Source organism: Salmo salar, chromosome 04, assembly GCF_965601325.2.
Source record: "Salmo salar chromosome 04, fSalSal1, whole genome shotgun sequence".
NCBI classification, from domain to species: Eukaryota; Metazoa; Chordata; class Actinopteri; order Salmoniformes; family Salmonidae; genus Salmo; species Salmo salar.
The window spans coordinates 32,765,106-32,784,782 of NC_138294.1; the positions used below are offsets into that span (position 1 = coordinate 32,765,106).

A 19,677-nucleotide genomic window follows, 5' to 3' on the forward strand; every position below is an offset into this window, starting at 1 on the left:
TTGTGAGAATTTGTTGGCGAGTAATATCTGTTCCATTGGCCAATGTGCAATTACTGGAGAATAAACTGGATGAGCTCCATTCGAGACTATCCTACCAATGGGATAATAAAAACTGTAATATCTTATGTTTCACGGATAATATACAGTTGGCTGGGTTTTCCGTGCATCGGCAGGACAGAACAGCTATTTCCGGTGCGACGAGGGGTGGGGGTGTGTGTCTATTTGTCAGTAACAGCTGGTGCGTGATGTTTAACATTAAGGCAGCCTCGAGGTATTGCTCGCCTGAGGTAGAGTACTTCATGATAAGCTGTAGACCACACTACCAAGAGAGTTTTCATCTATATTTTTTGTAGCTGTCTATTTACCACCACAAACCTATGCTGGCACTAAGACTGCGCTCAATGAGCTGTATAAGGCCATAAGCAAACAAGAAAATCCTAATCAAGAAACGGCGCTCCTAGTGGCCGGGGACTTTAATGCAGTTAAATTTAAATCCATTTAGCCAAATTTTTACCAGCATTTCAGATGTGCAACTAGAGTAAAAAAACCTCTAGACCACTTTTACTCCACACACAGATACACATACAAAGCTCGCCCTCCATTTAGCAAACCGGACCATAATTCTATCCCCCTGATTCCTGCTTATAAGCAAAAATTAAAGCAGGAAGTACCAGTGACACCGCTCAGTACGGAAATGGTCAGATGACGCTTATCCTATGCAACAGGACTGCATTGAGGAGTATACCACCTAAGTCACTGGCTTCATCAGTAAGTGCATCGATGACGTCTTCCCCACAGTGACCGTACGTACATATCCCAACCAGAAGCCATGGAGCTAAAGGCTAGAGCTGCCGCTTTCAAGGAGTGGGACACTAATCCAGACACTTATAATAAATCCCGCTATGCTCTCAGACGAACCATCAAACAGGCAAAGTGTCAATACAGGACTAAGATAGAATCCTACTACACTGGCCCTGATGCTCAACGGATGTGGCAGGGTTTGCCAACTATTACTGACTACAAAGGGAAACCCAGCTGCGAGCTGCCCAGTGATGCGAGCCTACCAGATGGGCTAAATACCTTTTTATGCTCGATTCGAGGTAAGAAACTCTGAAGCATGCATGAGAGCACCAGCTGTTCTGGACGACTATGTGATCACGGTCTCCATAGTGAATGTTGACCTTCAACATTCACGGGGCAGCAGTGCCAGACGGATTACTAGGACGTGTACTCAGAGCATGCGCGGACCAACTGGCAAGTGTCTACACTGACATTTTCAACATCTCCCTGACCGAATCTGTAATACCTACATGTTTCAAGCAGACCACCTGTGCCAAAGAAAGCGAAGGTAGCCTGCCTAAATTACTACCGCCCCGTAGCACTCTCGTTGGTAGCCATTAGGTGTTTTGAAAGGCTGGTCTTGTCTCACATAAACACCATCATCCCAGAAACCCTAGACCGACTCCAATTCGCATACAGCCCTAACAGATCCACAGATGACGCAATCTCAATCGCACACCACACCTGCCATTACCTGGACAAAAGGAACACCTATGTGAGAATGCTGTTCATTGACTACAGCTCAGTGTTCAACACCATAGTGCCCACAAAGCTCATCACTAAGCTAAGGACCCTGGGACTAAACACCTCCCTCTGCAACTGGATCCTGGACTTCCTGACGGGCTGCCCCCAGGTGGTAAGGGTCAGCAACAACACATCTGCCACGCTGATCATCAACACGGGGGCCCCTTAGGGGTGTGTGCTTAGTCCACTCCTGTTCTCCCTTTCCACCCATGATTGCGTGGCCAAGCACGACCCCAACACCATCATTAAGTTTGCTGACGACACAATGGTGGTAGGCCTGATCACTGACAACGATGAGACAGCCTATAGGGAGGAGGTCAGAGACCTGGCAGTGTGGTTCCAGGAAAACAATCTCTCCCTCAACGTGAGCAAGTCCAAAGGAGATGATCGTGGACTACAGGGAAAGGAGTGTCCATACTACCAACAAACTATCATGGTCCAAACACACCAAGGAAGTTGTTAAGAGGGCATGACAATGCACTTTCCCCCTCAGCATATTGAAAAGATTTGCCATGGGTCCCCACATCCTCAAAAGGTTCTACAGCTGCACCATTGAGAGCATCCTGACCGGTTGCATCACCGCCTGGTATGGTAACTGCTCAGCATCTGACCGTAAGGCGGGGTAGTGCATACAGCCCAGTACATCACTGGGGCCAAACTTCCTGCCATCCAGGACCTATATACTAGGCGGTGTCAGACGAAGGCCCAAAAAAGACGCACGGCAAGCGGTACCCGAATGCCAAGTCTAGGTCCAAAAGGCTACTTAACAGTTCCTACCCACAAGCCATAAGACTGCTGAACAATGAATCAAATGGCCTCCCAGACCATTTTTATTTGCTGTTTATTGTCTATGTATAGTCACTTTACCCCTACCTACGTATACAAATTACCTCGACTAACCTGTGCCCCTGCACATTGACTCGGTACCGGTTCCCCCTGTATACAGCCTCATTATTGTTATTTTATTGTGTTACTTTTTCAAATTATTATAATTTCTTTTTTACTTTAGTTTATTAAGTAAATATTTTCTTAACTCTTTTTTTATTGGTTAAGGGCTTGTAGGTAAACATTTCATGTTAAGGTCTAAACCTGTTGTATTCAGTGCATGTGCATTTGTTTACCTCTGCTTTGTGTTTGCCATGTAAGCTACATTTGTAGTTTGTTTTTATTTCATTGATTAAGTTCTGACCTTCACCCTTGTCTCTCAGTGTTCATGGCTAAGCCTATGTTTAGTGTTGGCACACGAGAATTAATGATACAGATAGTAGCAACCTTACATTTGGGAAAAAATTACAGTAATGCTGAATTTCTCATAATGATCAATGGAAAAGGTCAGATTTGTCACAGCAATATGTAAGCTCTTTGTGGAAGCTATAGATGTTTTATCGCTCTAAAGTCAATAAAATACCCAAACTCAATACACTAGGGTCTCTATTCAATCGGTATCACTGAAGCATTACAGATTGTGTATAGAAATGTAAAGGTAATTTCTGATTGAGCTGACATATGTAGCGTTTACCGTGAACGCAGTGTCCGCTTACGCAGAACTTCCCCAAAACAGATTGAGTAGTCCTAGATGTTATGTAATTCTTACATACTGTAGCCACATATATCATGTAGATTCCATCTACAAGTAGAATAGCTGGATGTAGAACTAGATACAGTAATGACCAGTAATGCCTGAAATGTTTGGATGTTCAATTGTAGAAGCAGAACATATAGATGGTGAACAATGTAAAAGCTGATGTAGGCTACTTGATTATGGCTATTAGTGTGTGTGCGTACATTTTGAATGATCAGTAAAATTCAATCAATCAAATGTATTTATAAAGCCCTTTTTGCATCAGCTGATGTCACAAAGTGCTATATAAAAACCCAGCCTAAAACCCCAAACAACAAGCAATGCAGATGTTGAAGTACAGTGGCTAGGAAAACTCCCTAGAAAGGCAGGAACCTAGGAAGGAACCAGGCTCTGAGGGGTGGCGAGTCCTCTTCTGGCTGTGCTGCGTGGAGATTATAACAGAACATGGCCAAGATGTTCAAACATTCGTAGTTGACCAGCAGGGTCAAATAATAATAATCACTGTGGTTGTAGAGTGTGCAACAGTTCAGCACCTCAGGAGTAAATGTCAGTTGGCTTTTCATAGTCAATCATTCAGAGTTAGAGCCAGCAGGTGTGGTAGAGAGTCGAAAACAGCAGGTCCGGGACAAGGTAGCACGTCCGGTAAACAGGTCAGGGTTCCTTAGCCGCAGGCAGAACAGTTGAAACTGGAGCAGCAGCATGACCAGGTGGACTGGGGACAGCAAGGAGTCATCAGGCCAGGTTGTCCTGAGGCATGGTCCTAGGGCTCAGGTCCTCCGAGAGAAGATAGAGGGAGCATACTTAAATTCACACAGGACACCGGATAAGACAGGAGAAATACTCCAGATATAACAGAATGACCCTAGCCCCCTGACAGATACTATTGCAGCATAAACACTGGAGGCTGAGACAGGAGGGGTCGGGAGACACTGTGGCCCCGTCCAACGATACCCCCGGACAGGGCCAACCAGGCAGGATATAAACCCAACCACTTTTCCAAAGCACAGCCCCCACACCACTAGAGGGATATCTTCAACCACCAACCTACTACCCTGAGACAAGGCCGAGTATAGCCAATGAAGATCTCCTCCACAGAACGAACCCGAGGGGGGCGCCAATGTGGAAAGGAAGATCACGTCAGTGACTCAACCCATTCAAGTGACGCACCACTCCTAGGGACGGCATGGAAGAGCACCAGTAAGCCAGTGACTCAGCCCCGTAATAGGGTTAGAGGCAGAGAATCCCAGTGGAGAGAGGAGAACGGGCCAGGCAGAGACGGCAAGGGCGGTTCGTCGTTCCAGTGCCTTTCCGTTCACCTTCACACCCCTGGGCCAGACTACACTCAATCATAGGACCTACTGAAGAGATGAGTCTTCAATAAAGACTTAAAGATTGAGACCAAGTCTGGTCTCTCACATGGATAGGTAGACCATTCCATTAAAATGGAGCTCTATAAGAGAAAGCCCTGCCTCCAGTTGTTTGTTTAGAAATTCTAGGCATAATAAGGAGACCTGCGTCTTGTGACCGTAGCATACGTGTAGGTATGTACTTCAGAAACAAATTGGAAAGATAGGTAGGAGCAAGCCCATGTAATGCTTTGTAGGTTAGCAGTAAAACCTTAATCAGCCCTAGACTTAACGGGAAGCCACTGGAGTGGAGCACTGGAGTAATATGATCCAATTTTTTGGTTCTGGTCAAGATTCTAGCAGCCGTGTTTAGCACTAACTGAAGTTTATTTTGTGCTTTATCTGGGTAGCCGGAAAGTAGAGCATTGCGGTAGTATAATCTAGAAGTGACAAAAGTATGGATACGTTTTTTGGACAGAAGGTTTCAGATTTTTGCAATGTTACGTAGATGGAAAAAAGCTGTCCTTGAAACAGTCTTGATATATTAGTCAAAAGAGACATTAGGGTCCAGAGTAACGCCAAGGTCCTTCTCAGCTTTATTTGAGACGACTGTACAACCATTAAGATTAATTGTCAGATCCAACAGAAGATCTCTGTTTTTTGAGACCTAGAACTAGCATCTCTGTTTTGTCCAAGTTTAAAAGTAAAACATGTTCCGCCATCCAGTTCCTTAGGTCTGAAACACAGGCTTCCAAGGAGGGCAATTTTGGGGCTTCGCCATGTTTCATCGAAATGTACAGCTGTGTATCGTACGCATAGCAGTGAAAGTTAACATTATGTTTCCGAATGACATCACCAAGAGGTAAAATATATAGTGAATAAAATAGTGGTCTTAAAACGGAACCTTGAGGAACACTGAAATGTACAGTTGATTTGTCAGAGGACAAACCATCCACAGAGGCAAGCTGATACCTTTCCCAACAGATAAGATCTAAACAAAAGCAGCACCAAGGTCTATCAGCATGAGGACAGACGCAGAGCCTTGGTCTGACACCATTAAAAGGTCATTTACCACCTTCATGAATGCAGTCTCAGTGCTATGATGGGGTCTAAAACCAGACTGAAGTGTTTCGTATACATTGTTTGTCTTCAGGAAGGCAGTGAGTTCGCTGCGCAACAGCTTTTTCTAAAATGTTTGAGAGGAATGGGAGATTCGATAGTTTAACGAGGGGCGATATTTTAGAGCTACAAGAAGATACATTGAAAGGTATGGTTATGTGGTAATGAAAGTGGGAGAGTGGTAGTGTTGAAATCTACCCTAACATGTATGTCAATGTATTCCTAGCTCCAAAATGAAGATTAAGTATTGCATTCAGATGTATAGAGGAGTGATGAGAAAACTCAATGACTCTTTAACAGTTTATCCAGATCCAATACCATTGTAATACACCTCGGTGTAAGGATTTGTGCTTCAACAAACACCTTGAAAATACATGTCCAGATACGTCTTAGAGGCTGCCAATTCACACACAATTGGTGGGCCCAAAATTGCCCAGACATTAGATTGGTTGACATGGGAAGGTTTCTCGGTCATCACTACAACCGATAATTACAGAGCTCACGGTTGAAAACTACTGATGTTTACCATGATGTTTAACAGAGAGAGAACCCAGTATTTTAAAATACGTGGTTCGATCTGGTCAACAACTCAGGTTTCAAAATGTCTTGGTCAGTGACTTCACTGGTCCGGAATTAGCAGCAAAGAGGGATTTCTCTGTCAACTTGTCCACTGCCGTTTTCAGTGTGGTTTCTGATTTCTGAACAGGAGTGAGGATTTCAACACAGTACATACATTCTGCTGATTCACACAGTGCATGCATATACTGTAATATATCAAATATACTACCGTTCAAAAGTTTGGGGTCACTTAGAAATGTCCTTGTTTTTGAAAGAAAATGTTTCAATTAAAATAACATAAAATTGATTAGAAATACAGTGTAGACATTGTTAATGTTGTAAATGACTATAGTAGCTGGAAACGTCAGATTTTTTTATGGAATATCTACATAGGCGTACAGAGGCCCATTATCAGCAACCATCACACCTGTGTTCCAATGGCACGTTGTGTTAGCTAATCCAAGTTTCTAATTTTAAAAGCCAAATTGATCATTAGAAAACCCTTCTTTAGACTTGTTGAGTATCTGGAGCATCTGCATTTGTGGGTTCGATTACAGGCTCCAAATGGCTAGAAACAAAGACCTTTCTTCTGAAACTCATCAATATATTCTTGTTCTGAGAAATGAAGGCTATTCCATGCGAGAAATTGCCAAGAAACTGAAGATCTCGTACAGTGCTGTGTACTCCTCCCTTCACAGAACAGCGCAAACTGGCTCAAACCAGAATAGAAAGAGGAGTGGGGGGCCCCGGTGTACAACTGAGCAAGAGGACAAGTACATTAGTGTCTAGTTTGAGAAAAAGACAACACACAAGTCCTCAACTGGCAGCTTCATTAAATGGTACCCGCATAACAACAGTCTCAACGTCAACAGTGAAGAGGCGACTCCGGGATGCTGGCCTTCTAGGCAGAGTTCCTCTGTCCAATGTCTGTGTTCTTTTGCCCGTCTTAATATTTTCTTCTTATTGGCCAGTCTGAGAGATGGCTTTTTCTTTGCAACTCTGCCTAGAAGGCCAGCATCCCGGAGTCGCCTCTTCACTGTTGACGTTGAGACTGGTGTATGGTTAAGAAACGTTTGTTTTTGTTTTCTGTTACAGAACATTTTGCTACGGTGTGCATTAATGAATAGACCCCATGCTCACTATCCACCTGCCTCAGCTCTGCTGGCACCCCGTATAATTAGTGATCAGTGAATAAAAGATGTGGCGAGGAGGGCATTCTAATGTCTGACCCCTGACTGTGGGGGTCCGTGGTGCTGAGCCGAGCCACCCTTGCCCGTCGCAACTGTCAGGGGGAGGGTGGGTGCAATTACCCAGTTGATGGCCATGGTGTCGCTCACGGTCGGGATGGGGTCGTCTCTCTCTCGGTGTATGCACTAACCTGTCGCGATTGATTCCACTTGGAGTTTAATACAGGACTTCCTGCCCTCTGTTTGGCTGCTCAGTCTCATGTTAAATGCGATATTTAACAGAGCGTGTCTGTATTCAGTGTCTATGAAGAGTGCTACAAAAGAGATAAAGCTTCCCCTGAGGATTTTCCCTCTTTACTTGTAATTTTGGTTCCTTTTGGGTTTAATTACAGACTAACACTGCCGTGTGTTTAAGTTTTACCTACCGCCGTTCTCACCCACCCATGTTGTTGTTTATGAACAGGATAGGCGGGACGCATGTATGGTGTGTGTTTTGGCACAGAGCAGCTGTACGAAATCTAGCTACACTCAACACTGTAGGGGTTATGTTTGTTTATGTGTTTACATTGCTTTAAACAGAGAGGAAGAGGCAAAGCAAGAGGGTTAACCCGGGCCAAAATCTGTCTTGTCCAGCAGGTGGCGTTTGTATGGAGGTAAATGAGTGTCAAATGTGGTCAACAAAAATGTAATGGGTTATTTGCTACATGAGTGTATTTGATCGAATATACGTTTTGTAATGCTTAGGTTGTTACGAGTGTACCGATATAAGTAGGACATGTGACATCCCGGCAACTTTGAGAAAAAACGCTTTATATCGGAGTTGTGCTGTTAGTGCTATCCGGGATCCTTGGGACGTTCATACCCTAACTCTTACCTTAACCATAACCGGTTACTTTAACCATTTTAAATATCAAATTCAATTGGGTAGGGACGTCCCAAGGATTCTGGTTAGCAAGGACCGTTGTGGTTGTTCACACGGGTATCATTTTTTACATTTTACATTTTAGTCATTTAGCAGACGCTCTTATCCAGAGCGACTTACAGTAGTGAATGCATACATTTCAGACATTTTTTTTCTTCCCGTACTGGTCCCCCGTGGGACCCGTGGGTATCTGCTCTCTCAGTGGCTAGAATGGTCCCATCTGATCTTGCCGACTGCTTTCCATTTTTAAAGACATGTATTGTAATTGTTTGAGCGACCAATGTAGAATCTGGTCAATATAATGGAACATCTGTGCTTTACACCAGTGGTTCTCAAACCTCTCCTGGGGCCCCAGACGTTTCACAATTTTGTTTTAGCCCTGAACAAGCTCATCTAATTAATCTAATTAGTTGACAAGTTGAATCAGGTGTGCTTGCTCTGGAATAGATCAAATGCATGGAATGGCTGGGGGTCCCTGAGGAGAGGTTTGAGAACCACTGCTTTAAACTACTACTCAAACGCCAGCCTGAGGCATGTAAACATGGGCACTTGCCCAATTCCTTTCTCCTTGACTCCTTGCCTCGCATCCTCTCTCCTTGCCTCCTTCTCAAATCCCATTGGAGGAGAGGGTCCGAGGGGAAGGTCCTTGGACCTTCTCCGCCAATGCATTTTAAGAACCTTGTGAGGAGAGAGAGGACGCAAGGAATCAAGAAAATACTAACTGAGAAAGAGCCCTGGTCCAGCTTGCTCCGAAACAGAAACCAGCAAGGCTCCGCTGGTGAAATAGTTCCACTTGGGCAGCAATACCAAACATATAATATCTGGCTCTGAGACTGTAGAGAGGGAGTGATCAGTAGGGTGACATCTGGTGCTGTGTGATGAGATAGCAGTGTCTGATGACACCTAAAACAGCTTTGTGCCTCTCTCTGCATCTCTCTCACGCTTTCTCTCCTTCCGTTCTGAGCTACTTTATGAGAGGAAGACGAGTCATTTGTGGTTGTTATTCTCTTCCTCACACCTCCATGGAGGGAGGGGTGAAAGGTGATACACGTTCACACTGAGCTCGTCCTGCCGGTCACCCCCACACACCAGCTTTGCTGTGAAAGAAATGTAGGAGGGACGTAGACAGACAGACGGACGGAGGAGAGAGAGGAGAGGAGAGAAAAAGAGGCAGCGTGGGGAAGTTATTTCTTAATGAGACCAGTCATGCTTATAAAGACATTCTACATGGTCTAGGAAGAGTTTGAAGGCTGTGCCTGGAAACTAGTCATCAAAACCTTGCTATCAAGGTTCCTACCTCACATCTCCTCCAATAAGCTTTTTTTTGGGTTAAAATAAGCAAAAAAATCTGCCAATGATGTTAGATAATTCAGCTTGGTAAGAACAAATACACATTTTAAGTGAATTATCACTCAATATGTAAACATTTAGGCTTGCTTTGATTTGACTTTTTGCATTGTTTGGAGGGTGAGGTTAAAAACAATATCATCCCTGCAATGGATACTTCATCTTTCCTTCTCAATCAATAGTACAAAACTAATAGTGCCCGACTTACTTTTCTCCCCTGCACTCACCTCAGAACGTTGAACAAATACATTATTCATTGACTGGTATGAGAAGTAAAGTAATTAGACATTTATCTCCCAAATAACATCGGAGCCTCTACTGCACTGGTGACCTTGCCTAGAGATTTATGCCATCTCAGACCTGCCTCGAATGGCTCTGGCAAGAGAGCACAATGTATTCTCACGGCAAAACAAGCCGAGGAATGGATTTTTCTCTTCACGAGTATAAGATGTCAAGGGGTTTTAGGAGCTCTGGTTGATTAATCATCAAGTTTTTATAACTTTATTCGGAAACCTTTTGGAAGGGCAAAGTCAAACTCTTAACGCAATATCTGTTCTCGTTGAGTATACTAAGGAATATAGGCTCCTCAAAGTGGCAGCCAGCTAAATATTTGAAGAGCAATTGATGCTTAATCTTTGGTATTTGTTGTATCATAGTAAGCCTTTTCACTGCCAGTGTTTAATTGTTTGATTATTCCTTCTCTCTCTCCACTCCTTCTCTTCCTCCTCAATCTATTCTTCCCCCTTTCTCCCACTTCCTCTTCTCCCTATATGTTTCACTACTCATTCTCTCTTTTTGACTCCCCTACTCACCTTCCTCTACTTCCTCCTACATCTTCCTCCTCCTGCCCCTCTCAGGCCATCATGGCCCAGCTGCCTCAGGAGGAGAAGGCGAAGATCGCCGAGCAGGTGGAGAGCTTCCGGCAAGAGAAGTGCAAGCTGGACGCCGAAGTGGCCAAGTGGGACGACAATGGCAACGACATCATCGTCCTTGCCAAGCAGATGTGCATGATCATGATGGAGATGACAGACTTCACCAGGTACAGTAACAATGTGGCTAAAGAGAAGCTAGTTGTAACTGGTAGTCCTTATGAATGTCAATGTAATAATTACAATAATATAGATTTACTAGAACGGGTGTCACCATTCAAGTCAACAGGTTTGTTATGTTGAGGACCGGTGGTCATTTGGAAATGGTGCATAACAATACCATGTCAGCTATATTTGAGTGTATCCATTAGTTAACCAGTAAAATTGCCGTGGACAGAGGCTCTGTATACCCATTCTAGTAATTATATTTCTATGGTAGATCAATTCCCTAAAACCCATAGCACACTTCAGCAGGGCACGTCTTTGTGGAATATTTAGACATTCGAAATGTATTAAAAGAAACATGTAACAAACAACTGAAGTTTAGCGGGGACTGGAATACGCTGTCGATCCAGAGCATCTCAAACATGTCATTTGGTGAAATGTCTGGTAAGTATGCAGGCCATGGAAGAACTGGAACATTTTCAGCTTTCAGGAATTGTGTACAGATCCTTGTAAAATGGGGCCATACATGATCATGCTGAAACATGAGGTGATGGTGGCGGATGAATGGCACGACAATTGGCCTCAGGATCTCGTCATGGTATCTCTGTGCATTCAAAATGCCATTGATAAAATGCAATTTTGTTTGTTGTCCGTAGCTTATACCTGCCCATACCATAATCCCACCGCCACCATGGGGCACTCTGTTCACAACGTTGACATCAGCAAACCGCTCTCGCCCACACAACGCCATACACGTGGTCTGCGATTGGGAGGCCGGTTGGATGTATTGCCAAATTGTTTAAAACGACATTTCTCTAAAACGACATTGGAGACAGCTTATGGTAGAGATATTAACGTTAAATTCTCTGGCAACAGCTCTGGTGGACATTCTTGCAGTCAGCATGCCAATTGCACGCTCTCTCAAAACTTCAGACATCTGTGGCATTGTGTTGTGTGTCAAAACTGAACATTTTAGAGTGGCCTTTTATTGTCCCCCAAAACAAGATGTACCTGTGTAATGATCATGCTGTTTAATCAGCTTATAGATATGCCACACCTGTCAGGTGGATGGATTATCTTGGCAAAGGAGAAATGCTCACTAACAGGGATGTAAACAAATGTTTGCACAACATTTTGGAGAAATAAGCTTTTTGTGCGTACAAAACATTTTATTTCAGCTCAAGGAACAATGGGACCAACACTTTTCATGTTGCATTATTTATTTTTGATCAGAGTAGTATTTTATATGCTCCTTACCTTGGAAAAGCTGTTGTTTATCCCTATCCCTGGATACATCAATGACTAGTCCAATTTCCCCCTTTTTGAATGGAACGATCTCCTTTGTTGTGCTAATGATGCCATGTTCTGTTGTTCCAAGTTCCTAGCCGTGCTAATGCTTCCTTTGTGAATTCATTTGAATTGAAGTATTACTAGTTATGGGTTGGACTAGTATCCGTATGGGTAGGATCAGCAACCACACACAGGCAACTCACTTCACTACAGACTATCCGGGCCTTTCGTCGCAGCCCAACACTAAAGCAAATCAAATCAAACCCACCTGATTCAACAAATCAGCAAATAAACAAGCCTTTGTTTGGATGAATCGGGTGCTTTAGTGGCTAGGCTGGAATAAATCGAAATCCAGGTCCTGCTATTAGTCAGGATAACGGGTGTGGGCTGGGATTAGGATGTGTAGACCAGCAGCAGCTATCTACCTTTACACATGGTTACTTAGTAGACTAACAGAGATCCAACAGTCTTGTATTCCCATTGAGTCAGATTGAATATCATGTAGCCAAACCAGGATGAGTGTGATCCTGTGTAGTGTTTACAGTGTGGATGTTGATGTTCTCTGGAAGGCAACAGCTTTTCTCCGAGCCCCCACCATCTGTATATCATGTCATAGCTAGCCCTGTGCTGAACCCAATGTTCCTATTCCAAGGCATGGCACTATGATTCAGTGGACTGAATATGCTAGCTGTACAGAGATCAACAAGGGGAAGATGTTATGTGTTCTTCCCAAATGGCACTCTATTCCCCATATAGTGCACTACGTTTGACCAAACCACTATGGGGGAATAGGGTGCCATTTGGGATGCAACCATGCAGTTTCATAATGATGAACGCTTATGGATGTGGTGTGGTGGTGATGATTACATCGATTTAGTCAAGTGACCCTTGTGGTGACATTTGTGGAATTGGCAAATATAATGTCGCCATGCAAATCTGATAACCAAATGGCACCCTATGCCCTATATAGTGGACTACTTTTGACCAGATCTCCATGGGACCTTCTCAAACGTAGTGCACAATGTAAGGAATTGGGTGCCATTTGAGACGCAGCCAATGACACATGCATGGATTCACAAATGTCCAATTACCGTGATGTCAGCCAATGTAAGTGACTAATGCTGTAAAATCTGTTTTTTTTTCAGTCAGTGGGGGTGCATGGCATCCTACAACTAGAAAACTACATGAGCCAGACTACACCAGTAGAGAAGTGATACCATACTTTGGTTAAAACGTAGGCTAAGGGCTCTATCCAGTCAGATCCGCTTTAGCCGACATCCAAATAGCGGTTGTGTTGACGTGTCGGAGGTGGAACTGCGTTAGAGCTGTCGAATCCACAAGTGGCTCCCGTCAAATTAAGAAGTGGCTCCCGGCATTACAACAAAGCTGACATTGCCACTGGCTGCACGAAGTCGCAATAACAGAAATCCCATCCAGTCTTGTGTACAAGTTTGAACACTGGAATGTGAGATGTAATCTACACCTCCATTAGGATGATAGAAATGATTATTTTCCTTGAATGATTTTTCAATTTGAGCGTAATTATTTCTATATACAGTAGCCTGCACTTTCTCGTTCTGAACTTCTAAAGCGAGTGGGGCGGTTGTGGCTTCTTGACAATGATCGCAAGAGCAGCTGCTCACCAATTTGACAGCTCCAACGCAGTTCCACCTCAGACACCGACAAAACATCAGCTATGTGGGTGTCTGCTATCACCGGTTAACGCTTGATCTGATAGAACTTAGGCCTAGATCCAATCTAACCTGTTTCCAGATCTACTGTAGCCTTGCCAACTCCATTGCCGTTATTGTCTAACCTGTTACCAGATCTATTGTAGCCTTGCCAACTCCATTGCTGTGGTTGTCAAGACAATTCCATAAGGAGTTGGCAAGAGAGCAGAAACAGACTGGCACCAATACTGATGAGCTTTGAGAAAGACCTATGTTGACAGCTTTCAGCTACTAATGATAGAGCACCATGATTTGAGAATACATTTCTAGTTGCGGCCCACGTTTTGGGTGTTTTTTGGGGCATTGTGATCTTTTTTTTCAGTTTTAAGGAAGATTACTACTGGAGTTTGTATCTTATGCATTATTTATTAGTGGCAAAGTGTCTAGTGAATATAAAATGGAGCTTTTTTGGAGTCTTTTAATCTGTTAATATCAAGTATTTCAGAGAGTGTTTGCTGTCTGCAGTTTGATTTAAAAAAAAAAAATGTTGAACTTTAAACATAAGTCCTGTTTCCCTGTGTTCCCCACCAGAGGCAAAGGGCCCCTGAAGAACTCCTCTGATGTCATCAACGCCGCCAAGAAGATTGCAGAGGCAGGCTCCAGGATGGACAAACTGGCCCGCGCTGTCGCCGACCAGGTAACACTTACCCCGGTTGAGTATGTGTGTCTGTGTTCAGGATAGATCCCCTTTTTGGCTCGAGGGCCACATCAGGATTTTGAAATTCAATGGAGGGCCGCAATTTTTGCGGGACCAATTGTTTGTTAAAAACAATTTGTGGGGGCCTCACAATTGGCGCAGTGGTCTAAGGCACTGCATCGCAGTGCTTGAGATGTCACTACAGACCCGGGTTCAATCCCAGGCTGTGTCACAGCTGGCCGTGACTTGGAGACCCATGAGGCGGCGCACAATTGGCCCAGCGTCGTCCGTGTTAGGAGAGGGTTTTGTCAGGCCGAGATTTCCTTGTCCCATCGCACTCTAGCGACTCCAGTGGCGGGCCGGCTGCATGCAGATGTACGGTGTTTCCTCCGACACATTGGTGCGGGCTGGCTTCCGGGTCAAAAGTAGTGCACTATGTAGGGACTACGGTGCCATTTGGGACGCAGCCTTAGTGGGTTTTGTTTGTGGGCAGCAATGGATCTAGACCCACTGGGCTGTCTTGGTGCGGTGCTGGCCTTCCAAATGGGACTTCCTTGCACTGCGAGAGGAGCAGGCAGGGAACTAGGGGCTTTGTCTGTGTCTTTTAATCTAATTAGCGGCGCTGAGGTGTTGCATCCATTCATTATCAGATGAGTACCCTCTCCAAAACGCGCTGACAGTCTATTTTCAATATCGAATCAATCAAAGCGGCTGCTCCTCCTGGCTGGGGAAGATAAAGAGAGAGAGATAGAGAGGTGTGTGTGTGTGTGTATCTGGGTTTGTTAGTACTTAATAGTAGCACTTCAGGTAATACATTATCTGTCTCTTCATTTTCATCCGTCCTGAATAAGCTGTGAGAATTAGCCTCATGTAGCCTCATGCACAAAGACTTGTTGATTCATTAAGGACTCAGTGTTCTTCTTCCTGGTGTTGTCGTCATAACTACTGTGTGTTATTCTCAGGGAAAGCTGCGCTATTACAATCAGTCTGATGACATTCGAATTATGAGGATGTTAGTGCAGCAGTGGTGGCTGGTGGCACTTTATATCAGAGGATGACTCATAGTAATGGCTGCAATAGAATAAATGGAATAGTAATTAACACATGGTTTCCTTGTGTTTGACAGCATTCCATTCACTCCTCCCCTCACCGGTATCCTCTGTAGTGCAGAGTGTGCTTCTGTGTGTGTGTGTGTGTGTGTGTGTGTGTGTGTGTGTGTGTGTGTGTGTGTGTGTGTGTGTGTGTGTGTGCCGTATTTTAAGAAACACACAGAGCTGCTGGCTAGTGTGTTGTTGAACCGTGGCCCCCGACCGTTAACTCTGCAAGCAGGGCTGGGTGGGAGTCGGGCAGTGAATATCTGTCATATAGCACATCACTGACAGCCTAACCCTTGGACTGAATCAACAAACGCTGAAACTGAGCAGGTGGCTTGCCATTTTTAATTTCGCCTTTAAACGATCCTTTGACTGGTGTTTGCTGAATATTCACAGCCTTCTGTTGCCCTCCTCTCATGCTAGATGATGAGTGTGCGTGTGAAATGGCACCCTATTTCTTATATGCAGTTTGACCAGATCTTTATGGGATCCCATTAGGCTCTGGTCAAAAGTAGTGCACTGTATAAGGAATAGGGTGCCATTTTGGATGAACCCTCCTTCTGCAATGTTATGCTGCTCAGCAAGAGGGGCCTGATTTTTTTCTCCCAGTTTAAACAGGGATTTGTTTTAAGAGTATTTCTGTGTGGAGCACTGTGAAACACGCATCATCCAGGTATTACATACCGTCAATGTGTTAACATATTCAAACATTTAAGAGTTTGCTTTTATCGTCGGATAGAAGGATTATTTCATCTTGTGTTTCTCTGGCAAGCCAATGTGTTTTTCAGATAGTCTAATTCCAAAGTGCCTTTCATAATATTACCTATGACAAATAACTCTCATACTTTTTCTGCCTTGTTTTTCAAGAGGACAAGTATTTTGCATTCACACATTGCTGTACCGTTAACCTGTGGCTGACGGACACAGTCAGGCGTGTCAGGGAGATTGAAGCGCGCCTGTGTGTGTGTGTGTGTGTGTGTGTGTGTGTGTGTGTGTGTGTGTGTGTGTGTGTGTGTGTGTGTGTGTGTGTGTGTGTGTGTGTGTGTGTGTGTGTGTGTGTGTGTGTGTGTGTGTGTGTGTGAGTGAGAGTGAAGCTTTGCGGTGCTACAGTAGAACAGGTCTCTCAAGTAGCAACCGATATTGACGCGCTCCACGTCAAACCCTATTGAAGAGCATGGTAAGAGCAGTCTGTCAGTCTGACTGTTCTGCGAGATGGATGGGAGATTGAGGGGGAGGTGTGTGTGTGTGTGTGTGTGTGTGTGTGTGTGTGAGAGAGAGAGAGAGTCGGGTGGGGTAGGACTCTTAAAGGGAAATTTCACCGCGGTTCTATTGCACTATGTATGTCCATTAATATGTTATTAACATCTCGTATGTGTCATAAACGTGGCTAGCTTGACTTGTAGTGGTATTGACAATGCTCTGATATTGGCCGACTCGATCATCAGATTGTACTGTACTGAACAACACGTGTAAAACGATAGATTCTATTGCTAGCTAGCTACCGACAGCAAAACTTACTTGTTTGTCATCTACCCTCCTGAGTCCTGGTCCAGCTGGTCTAAGCTACCACCGCTGCTTGCTGGTCTCACAATTATTTTTCTCACTGTGTATTCCGGCTCAAATAAATAGGACTGTATGGTCCTATGTAAAAGAACATCAGCAAATGTTTCGTAATCCAGCTCTTCATGAAAAGAGGAATCAGAAGCAGCCATTGTAGCTAATAGACAGTGCATGGTAACATAGCTCCGGTGAAGCTGTAAACTAGTACAGGGCCTCACCCATTTTAGAAAGAATGCCTTCGAGGGTGGGAACAAGGAAGTATGGCCCCCAGATAGGGACATCGTTGAGACTAGTCCAATGGCTCTATTGAACAAGGACAACTATATCTACTCGCTGCTAGCTTGATCGGTGAAACACAAAGGCCACAATAATTGCTACAAAACATGACTCATTCATTTTTTGGATCATACAGCAGGCTCAATCAACCAATGACACCATTGGTTACTGTATAATTATGTCTGAAACACCTGTCATCACTAATAATTATGTAAGTAGACTGGAATAACAGTAGTGTCTAGTGGTGAAATTTCCCTTTAAATATTATGCTAAGAGCAGCACGTGACATGGAATTACTTCAAGGCAGCTCACTCCATTTCACCACAGAGTAAAGAATAGGAGGATGGAGGGGGCCTCTTTCTCCTCATCTCTCACTATTCTTCTTTTGCTGTTCTCTCCTTCTCTCTAGTCTTCATCTGCTTATTTCTCTCTCTCTCTTTACTCTCTCTGTCTTTCTTCTACCCCCTCTCTCTTGTTCTCTCTCGTTCTTCCTCCGCTGGGGGTTTTCTTAAAACATAAAGCCCACCGCGTCCAGCAGCTTAGGCCTGTGCGTATTCCGGGGAAACTTGACAAACTTTCTACCTCTAGGAACCCGCTGTGCTACTGCCTACCATAGAGGACAATGTATGAGGACAATGTATGTAGGAGGACAATGTATGTATCCGAAATTGAATCCTAATCCCTTTTTAGTGCACTACTTTCGACTAGGGCCCATAGGGTTATGGTCAAAAGCAGTGAACTATATAGGGAATAGGGTTCCATTTAGGATGCAGACTTGGTCAGGTGGGGTTGAAGAGAACTCAAGGCATGGTCATTTACTAGGACCCCCTGCCAGACGCCTTAATTGGCCATTGTCAGGAGACCAAGGAATCACGGAGAGAGTGCACTATGTAGGGAATAGGGAAGCATTAGTGGGTGCAGATTAGGAGCATACTGACATTGATTATAATATGTATGTGAAATGTCATTATACGTATTTGCATTGCCGCTCTATCTATGTACAGTTGAAGTCGGAAGTTTATATACACCTTAGCCAAATACATTTAAACTCCGTTTTTCACAAATCCTGACATTTAATCCTAGTAAAAATTCCCTGTTTTAGGTCAGTTAGGATCACCACTTTATTTTAAGAATGTGAAATGTCAGAATAATAGTAGAGATAATGATATATTTCAGCTTTAATTTCTTTCATCACATTCCCAGTGGGTCAGAAGTTTACATGCACTCAATTAGTATTTGGTAGCATTGTGTTTAAATTGTTTAACTTGGGTCAAACATTTTGGGGTAGCCTTCCACAAGCTTCCCATAATAAGTTGTGTGAATTTTGGCCCATTCCTCCTGACAGAGCTGGTGTAATTGAGTCAGGCCTTGCTCGCACACACTTTTTCAGTTCTGCCCGCACATTTTCTATGGGATTGAGGTCAGGGCTTTGTGATGGCCACTCCAATACCTTGACTTTGTTGTCCTTAAGCCATTTTGCCACAACTTTGAAAGTATGCTTGGGGTCATTGTCCATTTGGAAGACCTATTTGTGACCAAGCTTTAACTTCCTGACTGATGTCTTGAGATGTTGCTTTAATATATCCACATAATTGTCTTCATCATGATGCCATCTATTTTGTGAAGTGCACCAGTCCCTCCTGCAGCAAAGCACCCCCAGAACATGATGCTGCCACCCTCGTGCTTCACGGTTGGGATGGTGTTCTTCGGCTTACAAGCCTCCCCCTTTTTCCTCCAAACATAATGATGGTCATTATGGCCAAACAGTTCTATTTTTGTTTCATCAGACCAGAGGACATTTCTCCAAAAAGTACGATCTTTGTCCCAATGTGCAGTTGCAAACCGTAGTCTGGCTTTTTTATGGCGGTTTTGGAGCAGTGTCTTCTTCCTTGCTGGTTATGTCGATATATGACTAGTTTTACTGTGGATATAGATACTTTTGTACCTGTTTCCTCTAGCATCTCCACAAGGTCCTTTGCTGTTGTTCTGGGATTGATTTGCACTTTTTGCACTAAAGTACGTTCATCTCTAGGAGACAGAACGTGTCTCCTTCCTGAGCGGTATGACGGCTGCGTGGTCCCATGGTGTTTATAATTGCGTACTATTGTTTGTACAGATGAACGTGCTACCTTCAGGCATTTGGAAATTGCTCCCTAGGATGAACCAGACTTGTGGAGGTCTACAATTTTTTTTCTGAGGTCTTAGCTGATTTCTTTTGATTTTCCCATGATGTCAAGCAAAGAGGCACTGAGTTTGAACGTAGGCCTTGAAATACATCCACAGGTATACCTCCAATTGACTCAAATGATGTCAATTAGCCTATCAGAAGCTTCTAAAGCCATGACATAATTTTCTGGATTTTCCAACCTGTTTAAAGGCACAGTCAACTTAGTGTATGTAAACGTGTGACC

The 19,677-nt window shown here is 43.9% G+C and overlaps 1 protein-coding gene across 1 annotated transcript in view; it reads left to right on the forward strand.

The window, feature by feature from the left end:
• Window positions 1-19,677, forward strand: part of LOC106602757 (catenin alpha-2) — a 672,188-nt gene that overhangs the window by 641,146 nt on the left and 11,365 nt on the right. The window contains exons 15-16 of the mRNA XM_014195596.3: window positions 10,503-10,684; window positions 14,231-14,336. Of these exons, the coding sequence (XP_014051071.2) occupies window positions 10,503-10,684; window positions 14,231-14,336 (288 nt within the window). The remainder of the gene's footprint in view (window positions 1-10,502; window positions 10,685-14,230; window positions 14,337-19,677) is intronic.